The sequence below is a fragment of the Sebastes fasciatus genome, chromosome 14, assembly GCF_043250625.1.
Source record: "Sebastes fasciatus isolate fSebFas1 chromosome 14, fSebFas1.pri, whole genome shotgun sequence".
In the NCBI taxonomy this organism is placed as follows: domain Eukaryota; kingdom Metazoa; phylum Chordata; class Actinopteri; order Perciformes; family Sebastidae; genus Sebastes; species Sebastes fasciatus.
In genome coordinates, this window is record NC_133808.1 from 7,623,532 (window position 1) to 7,649,987 (window position 26,456).

Below are 26,456 nucleotides of genomic sequence, written 5' to 3' on the forward strand. Positions count from 1 at the left end.
AATAAAGGTGCCCCAATTTACAGTATATGTAACATGACTGACTTGTGAAATTGAGCAATGTTTGAGCTTCTAACACCTGACTTTCCCTATCAGCAGTGGTGCTATCAGTTAAATATTATTTCTGATGTCACCTTTGAAATTACAGTTGAAATCGTTGTGGAAGCTCCGATTTAAAAAAAATAAGAAAATCAAGTGAACACGAGACAGGACGTTCTGACCAAACATGCACATTTATTTTTTGGAGAGAATCAGCCTCTCTGTGAGTGCTCATTATTTCAGAAGATACTAAAGATACCACGATAAAGAGGAAGATATTTCTATAGTGCACACTTATCTCTAGTCCCAGTTCCTGTCTGTAGACATTGGACTTTCGCTGCAGTCAGCAGCCTTCTCCCTATCAAGTATGCGGTTCATGTTGAACTTTCTGCCCAAAAAAAAAAAACATCTTAAAGGGGAACACCACCTAAATTATGATTTCCAATATATTATTTCCATGGCCGAGGAAAGTTCAATCAATATTTGTGAACATGAGCTCCTCTCTCTTAAAGCCAGAAACCAGAGAAGTAAGTCTCAAATTTGTGATGTCACCAAGTATAAAGGCTGGAGCTGCTCCATAGACAGCTCCAGACTTTATATCCTATGACACCACACATTTAAGTTTTAGTATTCTAGTTTTTGGATTTGGGAGAGAGTTGTTCATGCTTACTAATATTTTTTGGACCGTCTTATACACGGAGGACACAGAGGCACATCTTTTTTTTTTTCAGATTACCTGTCTCATGCACTACTTTCAGGATCTAGTGACTGTTTTATAAAATAACTTTTTTTAATCATATTTGCTCCATTCTACCCACTGCTGTTTTAATTCCTCTTATACACTGTCGTACCAGGAAGCATCCATCATCAGGCTAATTTATCTGACGTCTGATGCTGGGACAGAACACTTGAGACTCAAACAGGCACTATTGTATTCATTAGCTGCTGTACTTATTAGCAGTGCATTGGTATTTGGTGTTATATAAAGCTCTTAAAGTGGTACCAACTCCTGATAGGGACCATCACAATATGCTCACATGTCTAAGTGCATATTAGTTATAACATATAGAAATACATTGTGTTAAAATGCTAAAATGAAACCACAAAATGCTGAGTCATAGCTCACTAACATATCCCAGGCCGAGCCCTTCTGTGGCGTAATCAAACAGGTCATTATTTGTCTTTTCAGCAGGCATGCGAGTCCAGATCATCCAGCTCAGCTTAGAGTCAGCCAGTTTAACACGGGCTGCCTGAAAGGAAGGGATTCTGGGGAGGAAATTAGCAGCTAACTCTGCTGTGGTATGTGACCTCACACAGCAGCAGCCAAGCCCAAGACTGAGGCCAAGAAACCCTGAACACAATCCACTGCACACACACACGGACACTCACACACACACATTAGACCATACAGACAGGTAATTATGAAGTTGTCTTTATTTAGGAGACCTCATGCAATACAATCAGTACCAACGACCTCAGTGGAGTGCGATTATTACATAAACATGATTTCTTTATGATTTAATGCTTTTGTCTATTGATCTACAATAACACTGATATATATATATATATATATATACAGAGAGAATAATATATATTGTCAGATTAAAGCAGTATGATACAGAAATGAAAGAAATGCAATTGCTTTATACACAAATTTCAAAAATCTTTAAGAAATCTCAATTTGACACAAAATGTTAACACTAGGTGTATAAAAACATGTAAAAAAGAAAAGTCAGCATTTCCAGACAAACAGCATGACAACAGTACATACAATCTACATAGATAGATAGATAGATATTTTAAGCATTTTCCAATTGTGTATTTCAGTTTATATTGACTGACCGCTAATGTTATTTACATTAAAAATATAGAGTTATGGCCTTGTGAGATATTCCTGAATCAGCAGACCAAGCGTTGTAAGAGCTGGTTTTGTTGAGTTTGAGGTTACATTAAACACGGATGGAACATGAAAAAAAAAGCTCCGTTCCCAGTGAGTCTGCACCTCGTGGCACACCTGCAGATATCCTGACTCAGCGAGTGCAAGCTAAAAAGTGGCCTTTTGTTCTCCTACATCTGGTGTGGCTACCTCTGGTTCCAACCTAAATATCCCCCCCACCCATTACCAAAACCTTGGCTAGACTGGCTTGGTTTTTCTTGGGTAGGGTGCGGCTAGTAACCGTCTTCCTGTAGCCACGTGTGTGTGCGTTAAACAGCCCTCAAGGCTAATTTACAATAAGGCAACAGAGATCGCTGAAGGTCAGAGGTGGAGAATAACTAGTTCCAGCTACTATAGTTACTGTATTTGGGTAGATCTTTGAAAGTGAGATCATGTACATTTCTGAAAGACGTAATAAAACACATTATTCCTCTTACAAATGGAAAAAGTTGACTTCGTAAGCAGTTCAGTGCGGTCCGGGGTATTGCTGCTGCAGCCTTGCTCGGCCTGCTATCACCAGTAGCTTATGGTGGCGAATGTTAGCAAACTTTAAATTGTCACATGTCTCCACAGTGGCTACTGTTACATCCAGTAGCCTCACTTTAAAGTAAAGCTACTTTACAAATGTCTGAGATTCTCACTTCACAGGAGAAGTAGCATGCAACAAAAAAAAGCCACCAACTTTCATGAGATACTATTGAAATGCATTTTCTAGACTAGCACTGTACAGCCAAAGATGTCAACTTTGACCTGAGTAAAATGTGTCCACCTCTGTTGAAGCGTACTGCAATAACAACTAAAACGGACTCAGTCTGTTGGCAGTCTGAAGAGGGTAAACTGAGATCGGGCAAGGTTTGCTGACTAAGCTCCCTGGCTGACTTTTGAGGAAACAGGGGGGAGGGGGAATGGGGGGGAGGCTTCCTGAGGTAAACTCGGGTATCCAGACTGGTACAGTTTTTCCTCATGAGTGTTACAATATGTGCCTTTTTGAACCACAATCCCCACACACAGCGTTCGGACACACTGACGGAGAGACTAGAAGTGATTGAAACTAGATTGTGCAGGAGGTTGATGGGGTTTATGGGGTTTATGGGGGGAGTCGGGACTTCAGCCTTGTGCAAAAAATATTGATCAAATGCCTGATCACGCGTTAGGTGTAATGACAGACGTCAATCACTTAAAGTGCCTGTGTAACAACAATCATGATTGAAAAAATTACTCAAGAGAACATAAAAATCAAAAAGGTGACACGTATTAACGTAAACTATCAGGAAAACAAAATTTTTTAAGTACAATCTCAGAGTGGGTTTAGACATATCCAGGTTTACTAGGGGGTTGTATGAAAGCATTAGTGAACCTACACAACTACTGTCACCTGATGTACAAAATACATATTTGGAATGCTTCAGACAGATTTCCCTCACTTCCTTTTATGCCACATATGGACTTTGACTTTGGTAACTGAGAGCTATTGACGAGGGTGCATAGCATTTCGTTCTTATGGCACAACACAATACTGATGATATGATTATTATAAAAACCACCGTCTGCATTTCCTGAATAAATACAGCTAACTGCATATATACCTACGTGTTAAGAGAGACTACATCCCAGTTTTGTGTTTGGTTAAATAAAAAAACCTTCTGGAGGAAGACATCCATTACCTGCTCATCATACATGTATATGTAGGCTAAGCTATTAGAGAACTGCTAGCAGACACAGCTACAGCACCAAGAGGCGAGTGTCAGAAGACGGGGGACGTTCTCTCTTTTCTCAGACAAGAGTCGTCCCCCTTAATCCGAGCCTCAGTGCCCGCTTCCCTGCGAGATTTCTCCGTCGTTCTGCCCTTTAGTTAGCTGGAGCACCTTTTACAATTCTTGACAGCTAGGTCCAGGCTGTTAGGAGAAGGAGGAGATTTTTACAGTGTTATCCCCTGATTTCTTTAACAGGACCCACGTTGGGGTCACAAGCCTAGAAGTGGTTGACAGTGCATGTATGTATCGAAGAGCATGGACCCACAGATGAGCGGCTCTCACCTGACTCCCACACTGAAATAGTGAGAGGAGCCCTGCCTTATCTAAAGTTGTACTGATGGTTAGCTTTCTACTCGCCTCCTACTCATGATTAGTGCTGTATTCATGGCTACAGTATGCATAGCGTGTTAAGTTACCTTTTCTCTGGTTTCTGTTAGCATTCGCATTCTGCCGGCTACAAGCAAAGCTGTTAGTATGATAAGATGCAGGGGGTCGGGTAAGGCTTGAGAAGTATGTACCCAGGACAGAGTGTCTTTAGTGGGGTTAGACGGTGGTAGGAAGTGAGAGGCTGTCCACCGGCTCCGCCTTCTGCTCCGGCGAGCAGCAGAGGAAGAGGCGGCTGCCCAGGCTCTTGAAGGCAAATCCAAAGTACATGATGTGACCCATGGCCACGAAGGACACAGAGATGATGACCAGCAGGCCGAAGGCCTCCGGGTTCGGAGCCAGAATCACCATGATGAAGTGCAGCAGGTCTAAGAGGTAATTCATGGAGTTCTGGACGCCGTTGATCACACCTCGCTCCGACTCGATCACATTCTCCTGGATGAGCTGAGTCACTGTCAGGTCAAAAGACCACAGGCCTGCGGGACGGAGATCAACAGTCAGTCATAATGGTATCTTTACAGCCGTATAATAACCGCTAACAGTAGCTGTAGCTGGAAATATCAGGCAATATTATTGGAATCAAAGGTTGCAATTATTGCTTTGACATCCGTGACTCATCCGTAGAGGTCTTGTGTGAAATTCTGGTTACTTATGAAAAAGCTCAACCTGTGGACCTTCTTGACTCACCTTTAGGAAGTCATAATTTGGGAAACAGCCTTTTACAATCTTATGAAAGGAAGTGAACATGCCAACAAAGCATGAACACTATAACACCTATCACTCTAATTTCCTTTTGAATAAAACAATAAAACAGGCTATGCACCATTTACTCCGATAACAGTCAATGATCATTTGCACTTTGGAGCTTCTACTCTGCTTCAAAACAAAATAATATTGAATACAATATCATGGTATTGAGATAACCACCACAAAAATATTCAAGGGGGACTATTTTACTCACCAACTCTAGCAGCAATGACGCCAGAAAACAGCAGAATCACAGACATGTAGGACTGTAGAGGTGGCAGCTCTTCAGTTGGCGCAGCAGTAGTGGTAGCGTTTCCACCGGTAAGAATGCTGGTGAGGATGTGGTCGGCCTCGGGCAGCACCTTCTCTCCGATCAGGTGGGTGTAAAGGTCCTGGAAGGGCGAGACGCTGAGGTCGAAGGGGCTCCCGGGAGCAAAGACAGCGAAAATACACAGCACTAGGCAGGACAGCTGGGCCACGCCTGAAATGAAGCCCGTGCGGATCAGGCCGCACTTCTTGCGGATCCAAGTGAAGGCGACGGTGCCGCAGATACCCGCCACGGCCGAGGCCCCCATCAGCAGGCTGAGCACCGAGCCGTTGAGGCCCTGCGTGTAGGCGTAGCCCGTGGTGATGCAGTCGAAGCCCAGCACCGTCATGTACAGGAAAGACAGGGACATGCCGGCCAAGAAAATGTTCTGGTTGTAGTAGGCCACCCAGCCGGCCTTCAAGGTGCGCAGGGGTTCGGTCACCTGGTAGCAGCAGCCGTGCTGCTTGGGAGCGTCGGGCTTGGCCACGGCTGAGGTTTCATTCATCAGCGGCTGAGACGACTCCTCAGGACTCTGGCCGTTCTCCAAGTCTGAGAAAGGGCATGGAAAGATTTAGTTCTATTTAGTCTGGATCATCACACAGGCCAAAACTCTCCAAACTCAACCAATGAGATTATTACCAAAAATAAAATACCAGGATTTTAGTACAAATCAAACACAGGGTTCTTGCGGCTACCTTTCGGGGCACTGAGCTGTTTGAGCTCCTGTTGCTGCTCCTTCTGGCTGCCTTTCGAGGCCAGCGCCGGCGTCTTCTGGTACACCTTCCACAGCAGCGCGTACTCCAGACACATGGAGCACAGGTTCCAGCCAGAGATGAAGCCGCAGCCAATGAAATTGGAGCCAAACGCCATTATCTGGCCCACCAGCATGGGAGCCAGGATGTTGGTCAGCTGGTCGATAATCCGCACTGTGGCATTCATGTCTGTTTAATACAAGAGTGGAAGTCAATATCAACAGTTTCTTATACTGACGGATGTCAAAGGAAATTACTGGCCTATTAAAGTTCTCATATTTTGGTCAGTTTTACATTCATATGATGGCAGGTTTTACTAAACTGTAGAGATGTTCCGATACCATTTTTTCCTTCCTGATACCGATTCCGATACCTGAACATGCGGTATCGGCCAATATCGAGTACAGATCCGATACTAGTGTGATAAAAAATATATATAGTTGTTATTATTATTATTATTATTATTATTTAACAGCTGTTTACTACTGACCATGTATGGATGTGATATTATCACTATCTTTGTTGTATGGACTGGCTCAGGTTAAACACTTTGTAAAACATGAACACATTTTCCACTGTGAAATATTGCCAAATGGCTGACATGTTCCTCGCTCTGACTACCGTTACACTCTCCACTAGCTCCGCACTGTTGTTGTTTGCTATCGTCACGTGACAAACTACAATCAGTTCTTCTTCGCTGCTCTAAAACAGATGTTGCCAGTGGCAGCCATGATACATCCAGGGCGACAGCACAGTGAAGGCTACTGTTTTGGAGCGGCGAAGAAGAATTGATTTCTGGTTAAACGAGTTGACTTGTTTCTGTGTAAATAAATGATGGTATCGGATCGGTGCGTAGACTGGCGTTCTCGCTGATACCTGATGCCAAATTTTGGGCAGTATCGGACGCATTTCCGATATTGGTATCGGAACAACTCCACTAAACTGATTGTACTAGCACTACTGGTAAAGGCCATCAAGTTCATGAGTGTTTTCCATCATGTGAGCAAATCTTTTAAATAGTTTATAACAATCAGGGACATAAAAGATGAAAACGAGAGTGAGTCAGCATCTGGGGTTCAAAGTCGTGAAGTAGAGATCTGATAAGGGGTCACGTGAGGCCTGCATTCGATGATAAGCCAGCAGCGGGTAAGAAACACTGACCTGCCAACGTGCTGCTGTCCTGACCTGCCACAACCACCACCCAGTCCCTCTGGATGGTGATGGAAGTAGCCGTACTGGCCAGGTTGGCGATGTTAGCGATGGTGATCACCAGAATGTAGCAGATGGTCTGAAAAACAAAATAAGGGTATTTAAATTCAAGAATGACAAACCCTTTCTAACTCTGTAACATCAAAACTCAAACTGTTAAATGAGACTGTATAGTTGTCATTTTTGGAAGTACAGACAACAAAATTCTCTATTAACCAAAACCCACGTGCTACTATCACGTGTCATCTTATGCAAACTAAAGAAATCAATAACTTCCTGTGGAAAAAAAATCTTTATCATTCTGTGAAAAATAACTGCTTAGAAGAAAGAGAACAGCGAATTTAATACTCAGCATGTGACCTCAACTACAGCAGTAATGAAGAAGCACTGAAAAAAAAACCATAGCATGTTTCATCTAGAAATGGCTCATTTGTGAAACACACTGGCCGGCTATTTGTTTGTTGATCTGTGCGTGTGTGTGTGTGTGTGTGCGTGTGTGTGTGTGTGTGTGTGTGTACACATATTGTAATGCGTTAAATGCTTCAACAGGCCAGGCCACATTTCTCTCTCTGTCATGTGACTGGCCTGGAAGAACCTGCTGACTGCACAGCCTCCAACTAGACACTCAATCTCCTGTTTCACCGACCTCCCTCCACCTCCACACACACTCCGACACCGGCCGTCCCTCTAAACACTCTCACATGGCCAAAATCCCCCCTTTCTCTGGAAACCCAAAGGCGTCCTACAAATGCAGAGGGCAACACTGAAGACATTCTCCCCGACAGAAAGGCATTTGCGTTTCAAACCGAGAACCCAGACCAGTTTCCCATGATGGTGGAGGGAAACCCGTCTAGTCTGCAGCTCTGCATCTCGGTCAGCTGCAGCATTAGGTCTGAATCTTAGTGGTGAGGGAGCTCTCATGAAGCCGCATAGCTAAACAAGTGTAAACAAGCCGCTTGCAAAACACTGATGCAAACATTCTTTTCCTACAGAAGACTGTTGAAGATGTATGACGTGACCTCTCATGCTTTGTTTCCCTGTGATAAAAAAACTAGGGCTGCCCTCTCTTAGTCGACAAATCGGTCGTTTTGGTCGTAGTCGACTAACATTCATTCATACGATCTGTTGATTAAATCAACTAATCGGTTAGTCGGTAAAATCGTATGAGTGTTAGTCGACTAAGAGTTTGTTTGGTCGAGGAAAGCCCAAGAGAAAACCTCATTGTTTATGATCTCAACACAGCAAGCTTAGTTTTCTTGTGAAAACAATATTATTACAAATTCAGTAATTCATTATTGTACTGCAAGAGTATCATGAGCATCATGAAAGAAGAAGACAAGTTGTTTGATGCTTCAATTTTTTAAAACAAAAATTTAAATAGCGACCCTGACAACTGAACTTAGTGGAACAGTCAAAGGTCTTGTGGAAGTGAACTACAATCATTTCGCGCATCTGTAAAAGCTGTTCAAGTGGTCATAAATCAAATTGACGCAGGAATCCATATCAGTAAAAGTAAGCAACTTTCAATCCCGGGGTCAGAGTGTTGTACTTGAAGAAAAAGGGTTAGTTAAAACCTCAATCAGATCACGTTGAAACAGTGAGTGTGTAAGCACGAGGGGAGGGGGGGATCTTACCAGAATCCATCCATTGTAAAGCTCCACGAGCTGTTCTTTGAACTGGAAAACAACCATCAGGAGGATCCCACACAGGATGACGCAACTGTTCTGGACGAGCAGCGAAGTCTGGGCCACTGTGGAAACACCAGGAGGGACATTAGGGACAGAAATGTGATCAAAGACAACAGGTTTCTGTATGATAACTAGTTCAATTACAGCGCTTCCACAAGATGGTTGGGTACATTCTCCGCTTCCCGATCTAATCTAATAGTGTCTTTGCCAAATTCCCCTGAATAAACATTCCACAAGAGGTGCATTTAACTGTGAAAATGAGGGATGGAAATAGCACATGTGCACACTTGCATAATGCCAGTCCCTTTGAAAGTGCTCCACATCTATTTTCAGGGATCAAATCTGCAGAGTTTGGGCATTTTATTCATGATAAAACTTGTGGTATGACCAATCCCTGAAGAACAGCTATGCTTTGATTTGTGCTGCCTTACCTTTGAGTCTGGGGTTTTTGTCCACCCAGTCCCCAATGATGGCCCCCAGCAGCAGCACAGAGCCGGCCACCACCAGCCCGTACACGGCCGTGAGCAGCAGGCTGTTCCCATACAGCTCCACCAGGAAAACAGCCACGGCAAAGTTCCACATTCGGTCACCCTGGCAATGCAAATTGAGATTATTTCAAGGCTATAGGCTGATACTTGATTCAAGACATCCAAGATTAGGGCTGATATGCATAAATAATAAGAGCCCTCTCTGCTTTCATGGGCTGAAAAGCTAACCCTCTCTTCAGTCTAATCTGTCCTTTAGAGCTATTTGTAAAGACCAGTATTGTGTGGTGAGCTACACAGGGGAAAACATGTCATTTTGTATTGTAATGACAGTTATAATAGCATATAATGCAACAGTAACACATTCATGTTGTATTACATTTAGTTTGACACTTAAAAAGACACACAATGTAGCCCGTCATCATGATGAACATATACTTGGACGTCAGGGGGCACAGTCAAATTTAAACTGCTGTGTGTTGCTGAGTGCTGTTGTTGAAATTGTTGTTTTTTGTTTTTCTTCTTTGAGGTATTTATTTATTTTGTCTTATCTTTTATTTTATTTGTTTTCTTTGTTATTTGATATGTGAAATACATGAAATGTCATGTCTCTTTCTTTGAAATTCTGACTAAACATTTCATTGTATAATTTAATTATGAATATTGTTAGTCTGTCTGTATGTGTATATATGTATATATATATATATGTCTATATGTAAAATTCAATACAAATATTGTTTAAAAAACAACAAAAGGATGAACATGTACAAATACATGATCGGAGTGTCATTTAAATAGACAATAATGTGTCTAATTGTAACAGTGTGTCACTTACCCATGTTGACAGGGCATGTCCCATGTAAATAAGGAATTTAGCTGAAGTGAAGAAGTCTCTGACAGACTCTGTGAAGACAAGAGAAGAAGAGATTATACAGCTGCAGCTCCATCTCCATCCTCCTCCTCTGATGTGGAGGCTCCTTCGGGGGAATATTTTAATATTTCGCATTCAATGCAAAGTAAACCTACCACAGCATGTCCTCGGTGCAGGGTTATCCATTTTAAAGCTGTCCAAAAGGCAAATAACAGGTGAATATTGTCTTGTTTCTGTTGTCTCTCCTCTGTTGTGATGTAGTGAAGGAGGCTGGCTACTACAGCATCTCTTACTGTCGCAAAACGACTAAAAAACAAGAAAAGATACCGCGTTTCTCCCCCTTCCTCCTTTCCAAACTTAGCTATCACTGTAGCTGAAGTCGGAAATAAATAGTTTTATAAACTAAAAGGTTGGTTAGTCGCAAAAAAAGACCCCAAAGCTAGGAGCTGAATTCAGCGTCGCTCCGTCTGGACGGTCTGCTCTCTACTGCTGCTCTGCTGCTCTGAGGCTCTGTGTGTTTACGTCTCTGCTCTCTGTGTTTACGTCCCGCCTCGAATATACTCACGCTGTCACGTGACCTGCCCATTATTTACATTGTGTCAAAAACAAGTGTGGTCCTCCACCAACCGCACACACACACACACACACAAAAAAGATGGATTATATCTGCACACAAAAAAGGCGTCATTGTTAATATGATAAATAAAGCCCTTAGCTCTCTTTACACAGGGGGTGGTGAGCTTTTGTTGAGTTTCTTTTAGCAGCAAGATTCAAGATTCAAGATTCAAGATTCAAGCCCTTTATTGTCATTGTGTAGTACAACAAAATTAGATTGTGACAATCCCATAGGTGCTAAAAAAAGATAATACAATAAAAGAGATAGTGCAATATAGATATATATAAAATATAATACAAGATACAAGATTCAAGATTCAAGCCCTTTATTGTCATTGTGTAGTACAACGTAATTAGATTGTGACAATCCCATAGGTGCTAAAAAAAGATACAATAAATACAAAAAAATATATATATATATATATCAAATATAATACAATATAAAATATAAAAATACAATATGTATATTGATGAGATTACAGTTTTGCCAGATTATAGTTTTGCCAGATTATTGCACAAGTGGAGTGATGAGCAACAGTTAGACACTTGACCAAAAGCTGTGTTTACTCTACAAAGATAACCTTTATCTTAAGCTTTATCACAACTCATGAATATGTCTGACCTACATTTTTCTGAAGGCCTTCTGTTGTCTGCAGGTTTGTGTTTGCTTACTCACTGCACACAGTATTCACAGCTTTAACAAGCAATTCCGCAATGTAAAAACACTCCATTACACGTTTATTCGACATTTAAGCAGAAGCACAGTAAGTGTTGATGGGAAAATGTACTGAGAGTATCATTATATTATTATATATTAAATCATTTGAATATTATTACTGATGCATTAATGTGTAAGTAGCATTTTACTATTGCACTATTGGTCAAGGTGGAGCTAACAGGATATGCTGTTAGTTTAATCCAGATCATACTTTATAAACCTATCAAATGTTTTTTTTATGTGAAATCTTAATCTGCAAAGTAAATTCATTCATTTTTTTCGACAATATTTTTATTACACAAACACAGACAAAACCAACAATACACCAACACACAATGGCCACAAGAACTAAACATCAGACTGAAATCCTTGACACATGATATACATAGCACATAACAGGTGTTTGCACAGCTCCACCTTTCCCAAATCCAGTAATGTCACAGACATTTACATCCTGCACTTTCTTTTTTATAACTGGATCTGATAAATATCTCAGTTGTAAAAAGAAGCAAACAAAAGAAGAGAGCAAAGAGATTGCAAAAGTTAAAGATTAACTGAACTCTCCCGTGCATTTGATGCCACACAACACAAATTAAAGTTGAATGTTTCAAACATGTTGGTAACAGAGACAGCTGTTATTGCCTCGACCTGGTGAAGCTGTTTACAAACAGGTTGTTGCAATAGAATAGAACTTGCCAGTGAAAACAGAAAAAAATGTGTACAAATCACACATTGGATGACTTGCATTTGTTCACCTATGTCAACAGAACAGAATCACAGCTCTAATTACAGGCTGCATGGATGAGAGCTCCTTGGCCCGTATCCATGAAAAGTAATAAACACTGGCACATGGCTAATATGTTGCTTTTACCTGTACACTGTACCTGGATGCACAGTGGACTTTAAAAGGCTTTTATCAGCTGAGTGGGACCCTCAGTGGTGCCCTATATGTCACCACTGAAACCCCTTCTCAAGTGATGTATTTTGGGCATTGCATTGGACTGCACTGACAGGAAACAGGGAAACAGCTAGCCTGGCTCTGTCCAAAGGTAACAAAATCCACCTACCAACACCTCTAAAGCTCACTAATGAATTGCAATCACACTTCAAAAATCATAAACGTGGTGTTAATTTGTGAAGATGATCTTGCTGAACAAAACGTGCAAGTGTCATAAACGTGTGTTTGCCACAGAGTTTATTTTCTGCAATAATCTAAAACCCAATGGAAAAATCCCATTGGATTTTTGTCGAGGGAACCCAGGGCGATGCTAACTTCTTGGTTGGCCTACAAAAATACATCATCCCTGGAGCACTCTACACATCCACAATACACAAAGAGGGGAGAAACAAAGGGTTAATAGGGTCCTATAGCTCATTTTAGCCTATGGGCCCCCTGTGGGGTTAATCCGGCCCTGTATTTAGCCTTTAATGTGACCCTTTTCCAACCAACCAGCACTTGGGGTGGTTTCGTAGTCATTATCTACATATAATCACAACATTTTAGCATGTAGTACTATAAAAACATGTGAAAACACATACGGCTGATGGGCTATTAATACATCTGCGTCTTATTAATTTTGTACATAGATGCTAAAAAAATATACTAAGCACTAGTTTCTCTCTGGCCCAGAGCAACACGTAGACCTACTCTGTGCCATCTCATCCTATGAGGGAGCAAAACTGACACTAACAAGGAACATAAGCACATATTTTGAGCCAAGTGATGACAATAGGCACTTCTATCCTTTTGTGATGTATTCAAGGATCACAGAGAGCTCTCTACCGTTTGAAAGTCTGCACACACTGAGCTGGTACAAACAGATTACCAGCCGCACTATTAGTGGGCCAGTGTGTCAGCCGGGCTCAGCTACCTGTCATCAGCGGTCAGACGGCTACTGTGTCATTTTGTGGCCATGAGACCTGCAGGTATGTCTGCCATTTGACGGGATCCTTTTTCATCCTGGCTGTGGAACAACAAGCTGTGTTTACGTCGGCTATATTTGTACTTCCAGGACAAAAATATGAGAATGACTTGCCTCCTGTGGCCTCAAGTTATCTGACGCTCACAAGCCACAGCTAAAGAAGGGATAGAGGTGGAGGGAGGATGCGAGATCTCACCTGAAGGACGGTGTGTGTGTGTGTGAGGCCGGATCAGATTATTCATCTATTCTTCATGCAGGGTTTCTGTTCTTGTTTTGGGCTGAGCTCTTGTTTCAATCGAGCTGAAAGGTATTACACAACAGCTCAGCTATTTCATTGATATTTAGTTGGAATAACTGAGGCTGGGCTCTTGAGGTCTCCCAAAATCTCATGACACTGGACACCGTCAGATTACCAGCCATCTCAGTGACCATAGAACTCCAGAAACAGCGATTATAATTATTACCATAACCCATTTTTGGAACATAACAGTTATTGTTTCTGTGGATAGCTACCGCTGCCTGGGGTTTCCCAATAGCTCCACCAGAGAACAATAAACATCAAAGGTCACTGTCTAGCTGTGATGACCTGGACACCTTTTTCCCAAAATGACTGCACTTGTTTCCAGGGAATGAAATGGTAAACACCTGACAGCTGTTTCAGATCAATACAACACTGCAGCACTCAGTGGGCAGCAGACCAACACCAGACCTCAGACAGGTGTGTTTGTCTACCACACTGCAGGTTCGAAGGGTGCTTGACCCACTGCTGGAGAAAGATCAACATTTGTGTCATCCAGGGTTATTTCGTCTTACCGGTTGTTGACCGCTGCCAGGCCAGTGAAGCTCAGGTCCTCGAAAACATCTCTTTAATGGAATTATAGCACATGTGACTGACTGGGAGGTTGCTGGTTTGAAACCCTGCATGCTGAGTAAATGAGTAATGTTCTCCCCTCCCTCAATAACTTTGCAAGCACGCTATTGGTGTGGCTCTATATGGCCATGTCGCTCAGTCGCTCAGTTCACCACGTTAGTCCAGACTCAAAACATATATGGATGGACTGTCATGATATTTTGGACAGACATTCATGTTCACCAGAGGATGAATCTTACTGACTTTGGTGATCCTCTGACTTTTCCTTTAGCGCCATCAACAAGTAAAGATTTGAATTGGTCCAATACCTTGGTTTATGACCAAATATCTGTCAGACTAATAACATTCCCATAAGCCTCAGCTGTACTTTATGTTTAGCACTAATTAGCAAATGTTACCTGCTTAGCATCAGTGTGTTATCATTGTCATTATGAACATGCTAGCATGCGTTATCAGCTGTAAGCAGTGCAGAGCGGCGGCCGTGAGCTAGCCAGTGTGGCATGCTCACATGCCACACATGGTCGGCCCGGCCATGTCAACAAAGCACAGAGAAGCTCAGATTACAACACAGACAGAGAGAGTAACTTCATTCTCTGCTCAGGTAGACATTACTCCTCTATATCTTTACATAGCAAATAGTTGTTTGCTGCTTTATTAAGGCTCTGGATATCATACAGGTCACCTTTAAAATGTACCTCTGATTCTATTTTATCATTTTTGAGTAGTAGTTTTGAAATGACTGCATCTGTGCACGTGATTACATCAGTGATTTCTGCACTTCATTTCAGATTTTTGTTGCTTCACACCCTTGTGATATTCCGGTCACCAGGTTGATTTCCTTATTTCTCTCATCATCTGAGTTAATTTTCCACCTTGGTGGAAACAACAGCATGGGGACTAAATTCATATGAATGACTGGAACAAGCCCAGTTTTATTTACTGGAGTCTTGACCTATGGCAGCATGGTCACTCACAGCAGGAAGGAGTTTCCGCCTCAGCCCAATGACATGCAGGTCTGGTGGAATGCTTGGAAGTAGATGTAAATGTGAGTGTGAATGTCTTCGTCTGTCTGTGTACAGTATGCATAACCCCCAAATATCATTATTGGCACCTGCCTCAAAAATCCAGTATCGGTTGTGCCATCATTTCTATGCACATTAATGTAGCCTATACACTCATTGTTGTAAATGTGTAAAGAATGCCCTGGCAGGAAAGAAATGCCTTTGTCTCATGGACTAGATTTTATTTTGTCCAATCTGTAATAGATGGGAAAAAATTATATCCACCTCTGCCCTCCAGCCTCCAGGGGGCAGTACAGTCACAGCTGGACTCAGACCTTCACACCCGGAAGAGCTCTCACAGCTGCTGAGCATGTGTTTACACTGAGGTCAGCTAGCTTCAACTACATCAGTACAACAGTAGAAGAAACTTAACAAACATGACTTCGAAAAGTCGGGATAGCGACGATAATGTTGAAGGACAGTCTGCACTGAAGGAGGAACTGAACAAAAAGGTAAAGTTAGCTCTGACATGTTGCTGCTGGTGGCTAATGTGATAGCTACAACTATTCTATCAGGTCAGTGAAATAAACTGGTGTTGCTAACTTGCAGATCAAGGAGCAGAAGGTTGTGGTGGACGAGCTGTCCAATCTGAAGAAGAACAGGGTGAGTAGAGTTGTTGTGTTAAACACAGCCAACATATACCTGAAATGTACCTCTTTATTTATTCATTTATTTAAATGTGATCATGCCATGGCACTTTGAACAGGAACCTTCTTAGTTACACTGTTTTCCTGGGTTGTATTGCTGTGTATTAATGTACATTTTGTATGCATATCTCCCTCAGAAAGTCTACATCCAGCAGAGGAACAGTAACATCTTCTTCCTAGCAGACAGAGGTCAGACACTGGGTTCATGCAAAAGTAAGTTGAGAGCTCTAAGTGAATACATATTATTTTATAGATAAACTAGCTGGTATCTGTCTCATTGATTAATAACTGAGGCTGTAGATGAACATAACGGATGATATTTTCTGTCTCCAGAGGAACTGGATAACATGAAGAAGGATCTGCAGGATATGTAAGACTGACCTTTCAACACAACAATGTGTGGTATCTTTTGTCTGCTGAGTCTGTCACCCACTCAGTTTGAGTGGGACAAAACGGTTCATGAGCATTTGAAGAGAAGAGGGCCCAACTGGAGCCAGGATCTCCCAGTTAGAGGCACACATCCCTGCTACCAGTGTTTATTCTCTGCCCACGTTCTTCACATGAGAGGTCTCCTTACCCCTCAGCCAGCTCAAGACAACGCTGGAAATGTCCTGGTGTGGAATGGAGAGATTTTTGGTGGTCTCCCGGTGATGCCAGAGGAAAATGACACTACTGTTTTCTCTCAGCGGCTATCATCCTGCGACAGCCCTTCAGAGATTCTGTCCGTCCTGTCCACTATACGGGGGCCGTGGGGGTTTGTTTACTACCAAAAAGCTGGAGACTACCTCTGGTTTGGCAGAGACTTCCTCGGTAGGCGGAGTTTGCTGTGGAAATTCGATGCAGAGGTCAACGCTTTGACCCTGACTTCTGTGGCAGCCCACAGTTCTGGACCTGCTCAATCTGCTTGGCAAGAAGTCCCAGCAGTTGGTGTGTACCGGATTGACCTGAAGGCAGCTACAGAGGCTGGCTCTGTGACGTTTGAGGTTTATCCTTGGGCCAGGAGGGGAAATGATCTTGTCTCGAGCTGCAGTCAAACTGTATTGGAGTCTGTCCCCAGCGGCTGCACTGCTGTGATGAACCAGTCGGGCCTCGTACTCACCTCACCCGTGTGCCCTCTTAATACATCCATCCCAAAGTCATTGAATGAGGAAGAAATTCATCCAAACTCACATTCACATTTTAAGGATCTGGAGCAGCTGCTTGCAAGCAAAGAGAAAAACAATGAAGTGAACCGTCTTATTGATGTTCTCAGTGAGGCAGTAAGGCGACGTGTTCAGTCTCTGCCATTCAGGCTACAAGACAATATCCCTCTTTCCAATGACCAGGCTAGTATTGCCATACTTTTTTCAGGAGGTATTGATTCAATGATCCTGGCTGCCTTAGCTGACCGTCACATACCTGCTCATCAACCAATAGATCTTCTGAATGTGGCGTTCAAACTACAGCCGCCAAAGAAGCAGAAAGAGTCTGCAAAGAAACCCGGAAAGCACAAAAATAAGCCCACCGATTCTAAGACCGATGGAGCCGATCCCCAAACATCCAGCCCCTTCGATGTTCCAGACAGAATCACTGGGAAAGCCGGTCTCAAGGAATTACAAGACCTGAATCCTGAAAGAGGATGGAATTTTGTTGAAATCAACGTAACCAAGGAGGAGCTGCAGAAAATCCGGCAGGAGCGCATTTGTCATTTGGTGCATCCACTGGATACGGTGCTTGATGACAGCATTGGATGTGCTGTGTGGTTCGCAGCAAGGGGGACGGGGTTCATCACGGAGGACAGTGACCGGAGGCCCTTCACATCATCAGCAAAGGTGAAGTACAGACATCAGACTTTGCACTTACCAGGAACAAAGGCTTCTGAGCTCTATTTAACTTTTTACATATGCAGGGGATTTGGTGTAACTGTCCCCTGGGCTATTACACTAGGGGTAAGGGTCACGGTTAAATAACTAGTCACATATGCCATTTTTTATTTCCAGTAATAAAACAAAAATAAATTGAAATCAAGAAATGTTTCACATAGGGCTGTCAATCAATTAAAATAGTTAATCGCAATTAATTACACATTTTTTATCTGTTCAAAATGTACCTTGAAGGGCGATTTGTCAAGTATTTAATACTCTTATCAACATGGGAGTGGGCAAATATGCCTGCTCTACGCAAATGTATGCATATATTTATCATTGGAAATCAATTAACACAAAACAATGACAAATATTGTCCATAAACCCTCACAGGTACTGCATTTAGCATAAAAAAATATGCTCAAATCATAACATGGCAAACTGCAGCCCAACAGGCAACAACAGCTGTCAGTGTGTCAGTGTGCTGACTTGACTATGTCTTGCCCCAGACTGCATGTGATTATCATAAAGTGGGCATGTCTGTAAAGGGGAGACTCGTGGGTACCCAGAGAACCCATTTTCATTCACATATCTTGAGGTCAGAGGTCAAGGGACCCCTTTGAAAAGGGCTATGACAGTTTTTCCTCACAAAATTAAATGCAAGTTTGGAGTGTTATTTAGCCTCCTTCACGACAAGCTAGTATGACATGGTTGGTACCAACGGATTCCTTAGGTTTTATAGTTTCCTAAAGCTTAAAAATTTAGCCTGTTACAACCTAAAAATCGCAAGTTGGGTTAATGCGTTAAAGCAAATTTGCGTTAACGCATTATTATCACATTAACTTGGACAGCCCTAATTTCACAATCCTCAGTAACCACATTAACCTGCTTTTCTGTGTTGCTACTTCATGTCTGCAGGTCATTTTGACAGGAATAGGAGCGGATGAGCAGCTAGCAGGTTACTCCAGACACAGAGTCCGATTTACGATGGCTGGACACGAGGGACTGATCCAGGAGCTGGCCATGGAGCTGGACAGGATCCCTTCCAGGAATTTGGGAAGAGATGACAGAGTGATAGGGGACCATGGGAAAGAGGCTAGGTAAGCGTGGTATCTGTTTCAAATATCCTTGTTATGTTCATTACCAGAGTCTAAAGGGATGGCTTGAAGTTGCATATTTTGTCTGTGCAACAGTCAAACAGTTAAAACTCAAAAGGTATTTGTTTATAAATGGTGCGCTGTTTGCATCTGCCTTGTTAGTTGCATAGCCACATTTCTCTGTGTGTTACCGCCACCTGTCAGTCAGCAGAACAAAGTGAACCCAGTGGAAGGATGATGAGCTGGAGCCTTGCCGTCTCTGAGCAGCCGTCAGTCACTCGCAAACTCCGATCAAATGGTCAAACTAGGCAGTGCTGATCAAATATGAATCAATATTCTGTTACTGTAATGCCTATTTCTCTCCTCAAATGTTTTCAGAAACATCCTGAGTGTACTGTTTAGCTGTAAAATGAGAGAGTTTGTGACCCGGCAGCAGCCCACTAGTTTTTGATGCCAAAAACATTCTGCCTACTGCCACTTTAAACACGTATGAGACAGGCTTCATCTCATCAGAAATTGTGAGACTTTATTGTAATGGAACATAGAAAGTAGTATTTCAGGAATCAACTTTTCTCCTCTGAGGGTAAAAGGTATAAGCTGCAAGTCACAGCCATTGTTCTGGGTAGAGTGTCTGACAAATCCAACTCTTTGCAGATTTCCCTACTTGGATGAGGACGTGGTGAGCTACTTGAACTCTCTGCCTGTGTGGGATAAGGCAGACCTGTCACTTCCTCGAGGCGTCGGGGAGAAACTCCTCCTGAGACTGACAGCGAAGCAGCTAGGCCTCGGCCAATCAGCCGTCCTGCCCAAGAGAGCCATGCAGTTCGGCTCCCGCATCGCAAAGATGGAGAACCATCATGAAAAGGCCTCTGACAAATGCACAAGACTCCTCACTGAGTAGACAAATTCTTAATGAAAAGAATATAAAAATCATTTTAATTGAAAATATTCATTATAAAATTACATACAAGTAATATTTAAAAGATTATTTACAGTTACAGGTTCCTGATTTACTATTACAGATAGATTCATTTGATTTATTTGGTGCTGGATTTGGATCATTTTTTAACATGGAATAATAAATATGGTGTTTTGTCCATTTCTGTCTCCTCTACACCATGTATGACTCGACACCTTGAAGTTTTTCTCTGAAGTAAAGGTCACATTCAATATAGGAAGGCAAGTTTCCAACATCGAAACGCCCAGAAATCTGATGAATGTACACTGGCCTCCTGAGAGAAAAAAAAGAAAAGACACAAAACAGTCTAATGTTATTGAGAAATACACTGACGAAGTGATTTAAAACGTGTATTCGGCCCTGTTCAGACCTGGCATTAGAATGCGTCTCCACATGCGTCTCCAGTGACCACTTGTGATCTGATCTCACTTCCCCGCTCTATATGCACATAAACATGTAGTAAACACATGGCTAATACGGCAGATGTTGTGATGTAATATTACAGGAATATCAGTAGTAATATCCTACGTATTCATGAATTTGGGTACATTATATTAACATTGAAATAAAAGGTTATTGTACCGGTGGTCCATGCCGCAGACACTGCTGCCTTTGCCAGGTAACAGCGGGGTACAGAGCTTCAGAGAGCCGGCGGTGCAAAACACCGGAACGAAACACTGACACATCTCCGACAGTATGATCATAATGCACTGCGTGTGCTTAGTCTGATAGTCTGTAGATTATATAGCCTATAAACAAGATATATTTTGATAAAATACAGTTGTACCGACAGGATAAAGTAAAGCACAGAGGCCGTTTCCATGCCGCGAGGCAGACGAGCGCTCACGTCTACCCATCTATTCACATGAGGAGTGCAGAGACCCGCGGATCCCAGCGGGATGTCAGTTGAGTAGGCGGTCCTTAATGTGGCCCAGGACATGTTCGCATACACACTGCTAAAAGAATGTGGCCATATGTGGCCCAGACCACCTCTGAATGTGGTCTGAGTGATCAGCTCTTGATGCGTCCTCAATGCGTCTCGACTGCGTTCACACCTGTACTTAAAGCTGTCCACCTGTGAGCCGATCACTCAGGACGCATGTTACTACCAGGTCTGAACAGGCCCTTAGTTTTAGCAGAGTACATCATTTTACATGTACGAAAAATATTTAAAGAGACATCAAAATGAACCCAAATCATATTTTGCGATCACAGTGAGGAACCACAAACGGACGAGAAGACGAGCTGCCTGGCCCAAAGCAGGATTACAACATGATCTGGATGACTTTGCTGAGTAAACTCTCGAGGGTCCAGCAGAAGTTACCTTGGAATGAGCCAAGACACAAAGTTTCCTGGAGCATCTTTCTCATCAATAGGAGCCTCCTATGGAAATAAAAAAAACAAGTATAATAGTGAAATTAAAAAACAACAACAATGTACTCTTAATTCACATCAAATGTGGGACTTTTAATTATTAAATGTACCTTCTTCTCCTCAAGGAAGGTATCCAACAGAGGAAGGCTTTTCTTTGACAACGCATAGAAACAGGGACACTGAAAAACAAATGGAAAATGTTAGCTCAAAATATATGCAGTGTAGATATATACACTGTACAAGTCATAGTCAAGTCAGCACACTGACACACTGACAGCTGTTGTTGCCTGTTGGGCTGCAGTTTGCCATGTTATGATTTGAGCATATTATTTATGCTAAATGCAGTACCTGTGAGGGTTTCTGGACAATATTTGTCATTGTTTTGTGTTAATTGATTTCCAATAATAAATATATAAATGCATTTGCATAAAGCAGCATATTTGTCCACTCCCATGTTGATAAGAGTATTAAATACTTGACAAATCTCCCTTTAAGGTACAATTTGTACAGATAAAACATTTATGATTAATCATGGACAATCATGCGATTAATTGTGATTAAATATTTTAATTAATTGACAGCCCTAATTATTTTATATTTTATAGTCATCACATTGGACAGCATGATTGGTGGCCAGTCAGATGTCTTTCAAAGAGAAAATTATATATTTTGCATTGCTATACAACATGTTAAAAAATAAAAAACCCATCTCATTCTATTACAGCGATAACTGATAAAAAAAAGTGATGTATAGCCAAGCTACAATATTTGGATTACACAGTATTTTTGCGTACGTAGTACATTCAAAGACACTTCAGTATTTACAACAGTAAGTGAACTTATCACCACTCACAGCCCGGCATTCAGCGCTGATTCTGACTGTCCTCAGTTCAGTAGCACTAGTCTGATGCTAGTCCAGGCCGTAATGTTCAGTGCAGAACAAACTAGCCTATACAAGAACTGCACTTGTGGTTAAGAGCTCAGCAGCCTGTTCTTTACCACTTTATTTATCAGAGATACCAGATTAGGATTGTTTCTGTCTTTTGACAAGGACGGAACATACTGTGAATCACAGCTGAGCTGACAACGGCGCTCTCAGTGACCAATGAGGAGCTCCACTGCTAAAAGCTACTGATTCACTGAATGACAATGGTGATTCAGTATAGCCCGTTCACTTTGAAAATTTGTTGATAAAGATTTGTTCGTACATGTACTCATGTATTTCACTTTTGCTGGAGACCAGACTGAAGGCAAAATACCCATAAAACCAGCAAGCCAAACCAAAGGAAGACGGCAGCCCTGGTAGAGCATCATTAAGGAAGATAAGAAGTGTCTGCTGACGTCGACGAGTCTGAAACATTAGCCTTCAAAAGGACATACTAGGGCTGTCAATCGATTCAAATATTTAATCACGATCAATTGCATGATTGTTCATAGTTAATCACGATCAATCACACATTTTTTATCTGTTCAAAATGTACCTTCAAGGGAGATTTGTCAAGTATTTAATACTCTTATCAACATGGGAGTGGACAAATATGCTGCTTTATGCAAATGTATGTATATATTTATTATTGGAAATCAATTAACAACACAAAACAATGACAAATATGATTATCATAAAGTGGGCATGTCTGTAAAGTTGAGACTCGTGGGTACCCATAGAACCCATTTTCATTCATATATCTGGAGGTCAGAGGTCAAGGGACCCCTTTGAAAATGGCCATGCCAGTTTTTCTACGCCAAAATTTAGCATAAGTTTGTAGCGTTATTTAGCCTCCTTCAAGACAAGCTAGTATGACATGGTTGGTACCAATGGATTCCTTACGTTTTTCTAGTTTCTAACTTTAAAACTCACAAGCAAGTTGCATTAAGGTGTTATTACCGCATTAACTTTGACAACCCCATTTGCAACCAAAGATTAAATAACATGACTCGATCTACCTATTCTTTTTAAATCATGCGACTAAGAAAGGGTTACAATCCCTACATCTGATGTGGATGTAAACACTCTAATTAGGGCTCAGTGTGAGGACGTTAACCTTTTGAAAAACAATATGTGAAGTAATGAGACAACACAACAAAAGTGTGTCACTCTCTGACTGCACTATAGGGACAGAGGACCTGGCTGGCAGCTCTTTTCTGCCCTCATTTTTTTTTTAATTATTATTTTCAAGACGTAAGTCAAAATTCAGGTAGCTCTCCCTTTTTCTGCCAAGACGTTAAAGATCTTTTGTCTCCACGTGGACAGGCATGGTTGGACATTGTTGGCTTTATTCGGTGTTTACAGTGAACTTACTGCTCTCCTTGACTTTGTCTCAGAAGGCAGAGGTTTCTCCTTCATACAGAGGACGCGAAGATCACTGTCCACTTCCAGGATCCCGTATTTATGAGTTTCTGTACAGACACACAATATACAACTAATTGTGAACATGAGCCCAAGCCACGTTTGACAATTTAGGATGAGATTCACTCCCTTACCTGTCAGCTTCCATTACACTTAAAGCCTTTTCTTTTCTTACTCACCCTCCTCTTTGCACTGGTACGACAGCACCAGACAGCTGTCCTCACACTTCGCTTGGAGGTCATTGAACCTCTCTTTCACTTTACTCAGGCTAAAATCTTCTTTGAAGAGGGTGTCACTGTTATGGATGGAAAGGGAGCTGTATTAATTTGGCAGAAACGGGACTTGAATTTGCACCTGTTACAACAGCTCTGCACACTAGTGCTGATAATGTTAACTCAGTAAACTTACCCCCCGACTACTAGGACATGGTCTTCTATGTTGAAGTGCTTTACTGCAAGGTGCAGGCAGGCCACAGCACCAAGACGCCCCTGGTGGAATAAGAAAGTTAACTTGACTCAGTCAGTGGATGGTATAAACAAAGGCCAAAACATGATGTCGTAAACATTAAGCAGTGATGAAGGTGAAAACGTATTCATTGTAAAACTGTATTTACATCATTGCTTCTCGTCTGATCGCTGAGAATCTTGACATTTGTGAAATGTGATGCCCACTCTTCAAACGCAGCACAGTAAAGAGCGTTAGTCTGTGGAGAGAGAGGAGTAGAGAGACAGAGAGGGTCATTCATTCTCAGTTCAGGTTTAGACTTGTATATTAGTCTATGCACTGTACAGTATATATCAGGCTTGGACTCAATTTCATACATCAGTCCTTACTACAAACATGTCTGTATTGGCTTGAAACACATTGATATTATATGCAAAATGTACTCAGAATAGTAATAATAATAATGAAAGACAAAGTACTCATTATGAACATCATGGCTCCTAGTTGTCATTACATATGATTGGATTATTTGTATTGATTCATTAACATGTAAACAATAGGATAGAGGTCACAATGTCATTTCAACTGCTTTACTTTTGGGTAGTTAATCTTTAATGCAATGCATCATATTTTAAAATCTGATCATGTTTTGTCTCTGCACTCTTAAGGATCCCATATTGTACAAAATTAGATTTTCATGTCTTTTATATTATAAAGCAGATTTAAGTGCTATATAAATACTATTATACTATCAAAACGCTCAATATACGGAAAAATACACACAGCCGTATTCAGAAATTGTGCATTTGAAACAAGCCGTTTGGATTTCTGTCCATTTATGATGTCACAAATATACAATATATATACCATTACACGGTTTTAAACGTAAACATACTAAATGTGTCCCAGTTTATTTCCTGTTGCAGTGTATGTAAATAACATCAGCTGACAGGAAGTAATCATGGACCCAAGCTGTTGCCTAGCAACGCAATTCCTTTGCAATTCCATTGAAATGCACTAAAACGGAGCTTTTCAGACAGAGTGTAAATACAGGTATATTCAGGCTGACAGTTTGAGGAAAATAAAGTTTTTTTTGAACATTACAGCATGTAAACATGTTCTAGTAGAAACACAAAATACAAGTATTAACCTGAAAATGAGCACGATATGGGACCTTTAATATGGAAAGTTACTTGAAACTACAACTCTTAGATTAATGTAGAGTGAAAAGTGGAATCTAAGTATAAAGTAGCTCAAAATGAAAATACTCAAATGAAGTACAAGTACCACATATACTTAAGAACAAACATCATGTTACTCTCCACCACTGAATACACGGTGCTCCTTACAACAACATAGATGCAGTCCACCCAGCCGGAGGCGGTCAGAGCGTGGACCCAGTGTGAGATCAGGCTGCACTGTCCCACCGGCAGCAGCGGCTTGGCGGTCCCGGCCAGGTGAGCGAACCTCCCGCTGCTGTCGGCCACCACGTCCCGCTGGAGCCTGGTTCCGTAGCCGGCGGCGAGGATTACAGCTTTCATTTAGACTCTGAACCGGGAGACACAGCGCTCACCTGTTCACCTGTTCACCGTGTTACCTGGTAGGGAAACTTTCTAGGACGGTACCGAGCAGATGGAAAGTTTGAAGAAATATCCGGGTCAGATTTAAGGCACTTCCAGTTGCAATTTCCAAAATAAAAGTATAGCTACTTCCGGTGATTTCACAGCAAAACAAGTCTGATTAAACACAAGAGGCAGTGGTCAATTTATTTTTAAAAAATATATCAAAAGACCAATAAAAAGGTGTTATCATATGATGTCATATTAGCAGGAGTATTGTGGAAAAACACAAATATTGGTCCAGTATAGTGAAAATGAGAGGCTATTCAGTGTTATTTGATACTCAATGTGACCCACAGAGCAACCCACAAGTTAAATTACATATATGTGCTAATTTACTGCATCAATTAACTTTATATAATATGGATAAAATATCCATCCATCCATTATCTGTAACTGCTTATCCTGTTCAGGGTTGTGGAGGGGCTGGAGATGATCCCAGCTGACATTGGGCGAAAGCATGGTACACCCTGGACAGATCTCCAGACTATCACAGGGCTGACACATAGAGACAGAACACCATTCACGCTCACATTCACATCTACGAGACAATTAGAGTCAACAATGAACCTGCATGTCTTTGGACTGTGGGAGGAAACCGTAGGAACCCGGAGAAAACCCACGCCAACACGGGGAAAACATGCAAACTCTACAAAAAAGGGCCCCAGACGGTTTGAATCTGCGACCCTCTTGCTGTGAAGGGCTGTGTTAACCATTGCACCATTGGGCAGCCCCTAAATAAAATATATTCTAGAAATGATATACATACA

At 41.8% G+C, this 26,456-nt stretch overlaps 4 protein-coding genes across 5 annotated transcripts; 2 read left to right on the plus strand and 2 right to left on the minus strand.

Moving 5' to 3' along the window:
• Positions 1 to 1,452: 1,452 nt before the first annotated feature.
• slc40a1 (solute carrier family 40 member 1) lies at positions 1,453 to 10,710 on the minus strand. The gene is made up of 8 exons (XM_074658408.1): positions 10,325 to 10,710; positions 10,134 to 10,201; positions 9,245 to 9,404; positions 8,760 to 8,875; positions 7,078 to 7,204; positions 5,860 to 6,105; positions 5,072 to 5,713; positions 1,453 to 4,586 (listed from the first exon to the last, which is right to left on the minus strand). Exons 1-8 carry the CDS (start codon positions 10,353 to 10,355, stop codon positions 4,270 to 4,272), a joined length of 1,707 nt encoding a protein of 568 aa, XP_074514509.1. The 5' UTR covers positions 10,356 to 10,710; the 3' UTR covers positions 1,453 to 4,269.
• Positions 10,711 to 15,614: 4,904 nt separating this feature from the next.
• On the plus strand, positions 15,615 to 17,582 carry asdurf (ASNSD1 upstream open reading frame). Its single transcript, XM_074658421.1, has 4 exons — positions 15,615 to 15,808; positions 15,906 to 15,959; positions 16,141 to 16,216; positions 16,337 to 17,582. Exons 1-4 carry the CDS (start codon positions 15,734 to 15,736, stop codon positions 16,375 to 16,377), a joined length of 246 nt encoding a protein of 81 aa, XP_074514522.1. The 5' UTR covers positions 15,615 to 15,733; the 3' UTR covers positions 16,378 to 17,582.
• On the plus strand, positions 16,399 to 20,043 carry asnsd1 (asparagine synthetase domain containing 1). The gene is made up of 3 exons (XM_074658407.1): positions 16,399 to 17,814; positions 18,766 to 18,947; positions 19,599 to 20,043. The coding sequence occupies exons 1-3, from the start codon at positions 16,399 to 16,401 to the stop codon at positions 19,843 to 19,845; spliced, it is 1,845 nt and encodes a 614-aa protein (XP_074514508.1). The 3' UTR covers positions 19,846 to 20,043.
• Positions 19,861 to 25,733, minus strand: LOC141782273 (uncharacterized). Of its 2 annotated transcripts, none has more exons than XM_074658412.1 (8): positions 25,417 to 25,733; positions 24,237 to 24,326; positions 24,032 to 24,111; positions 23,803 to 23,918; positions 23,576 to 23,673; positions 21,387 to 21,455; positions 21,227 to 21,285; positions 19,861 to 20,176 (listed from the first exon to the last, which is right to left on the minus strand). In XM_074658412.1, the coding sequence occupies exons 1-8, from the start codon at positions 25,606 to 25,608 to the stop codon at positions 20,056 to 20,058; spliced, it is 825 nt and encodes a 274-aa protein (XP_074514513.1). In that variant the 5' UTR covers positions 25,609 to 25,733; the 3' UTR covers positions 19,861 to 20,055. The 2 variants fall into 2 exon arrangements, with proteins under 2 accessions (XP_074514513.1, XP_074514514.1); XM_074658413.1 differs by lacking the exon at positions 25,417 to 25,733 and adding an exon at positions 24,413 to 25,291 and having other exon boundaries at positions 24,237 to 24,369.
• Positions 25,734 to 26,456: the final 723 nt, after the last annotated feature.

Coding starts and splice junctions, on each gene's coding strand:
- slc40a1 (XM_074658408.1), bottom strand. CDS start 10,355: ATGGATAACCCTGCACCGAGGACATGCTGTG. Junction 10,202..10,324: donor TGCACCGAGGACATGCTGTG/GTAGGTTTACTT, acceptor TTGTCTTCACAG/AGTCTGTCAGAGACTTCTTC. Junction 4,587..5,071: donor CGTCATTGCTGCTAGAGTTG/GTGAGTAAAATA, acceptor TCCGTCCCGCAG/GCCTGTGGTCTTTTGACCTG.
- asdurf (XM_074658421.1), top strand. CDS start 15,734: ATGACTTCGAAAAGTCGGGATAGCGACGATAATGTTGAAGGACAGTCT. Junction 15,809..15,905: donor AGGAGGAACTGAACAAAAAG/GTAAAGTTAGCT, acceptor GCTAACTTGCAG/ATCAAGGAGCAGAAGGTTGT. Junction 15,960..16,140: donor CCAATCTGAAGAAGAACAGG/GTGAGTAGAGTT, acceptor TATCTCCCTCAG/AAAGTCTACATCCAGCAGAG.
- asnsd1 (XM_074658407.1), top strand. CDS start 16,399: ATGTGTGGTATCTTTTGTCTGCTGAGTCTGTCACCCACTCAGTTTGAG. Junction 17,815..18,765: donor CCTTCACATCATCAGCAAAG/GTGAAGTACAGA, acceptor TCATGTCTGCAG/GTCATTTTGACAGGAATAGG. Junction 18,948..19,598: donor GACCATGGGAAAGAGGCTAG/GTAAGCGTGGTA, acceptor AACTCTTTGCAG/ATTTCCCTACTTGGATGAGG.
- LOC141782273 (XM_074658412.1), bottom strand. CDS start 25,608: ATGAAAGCTGTAATCCTCGCCGCCGGCTACGGAACCAGGCTCCAGCGG. Junction 24,112..24,236: donor ATCAGACGAGAAGCAATGAT/GTAAATACAGTT, acceptor TTATTCCACCAG/GGGCGTCTTGGTGCTGTGGC. Junction 21,286..21,386: donor CCTTCCTTGAGGAGAAGAAG/GTACATTTAATA, acceptor TTATTTCCATAG/GAGGCTCCTATTGATGAGAA.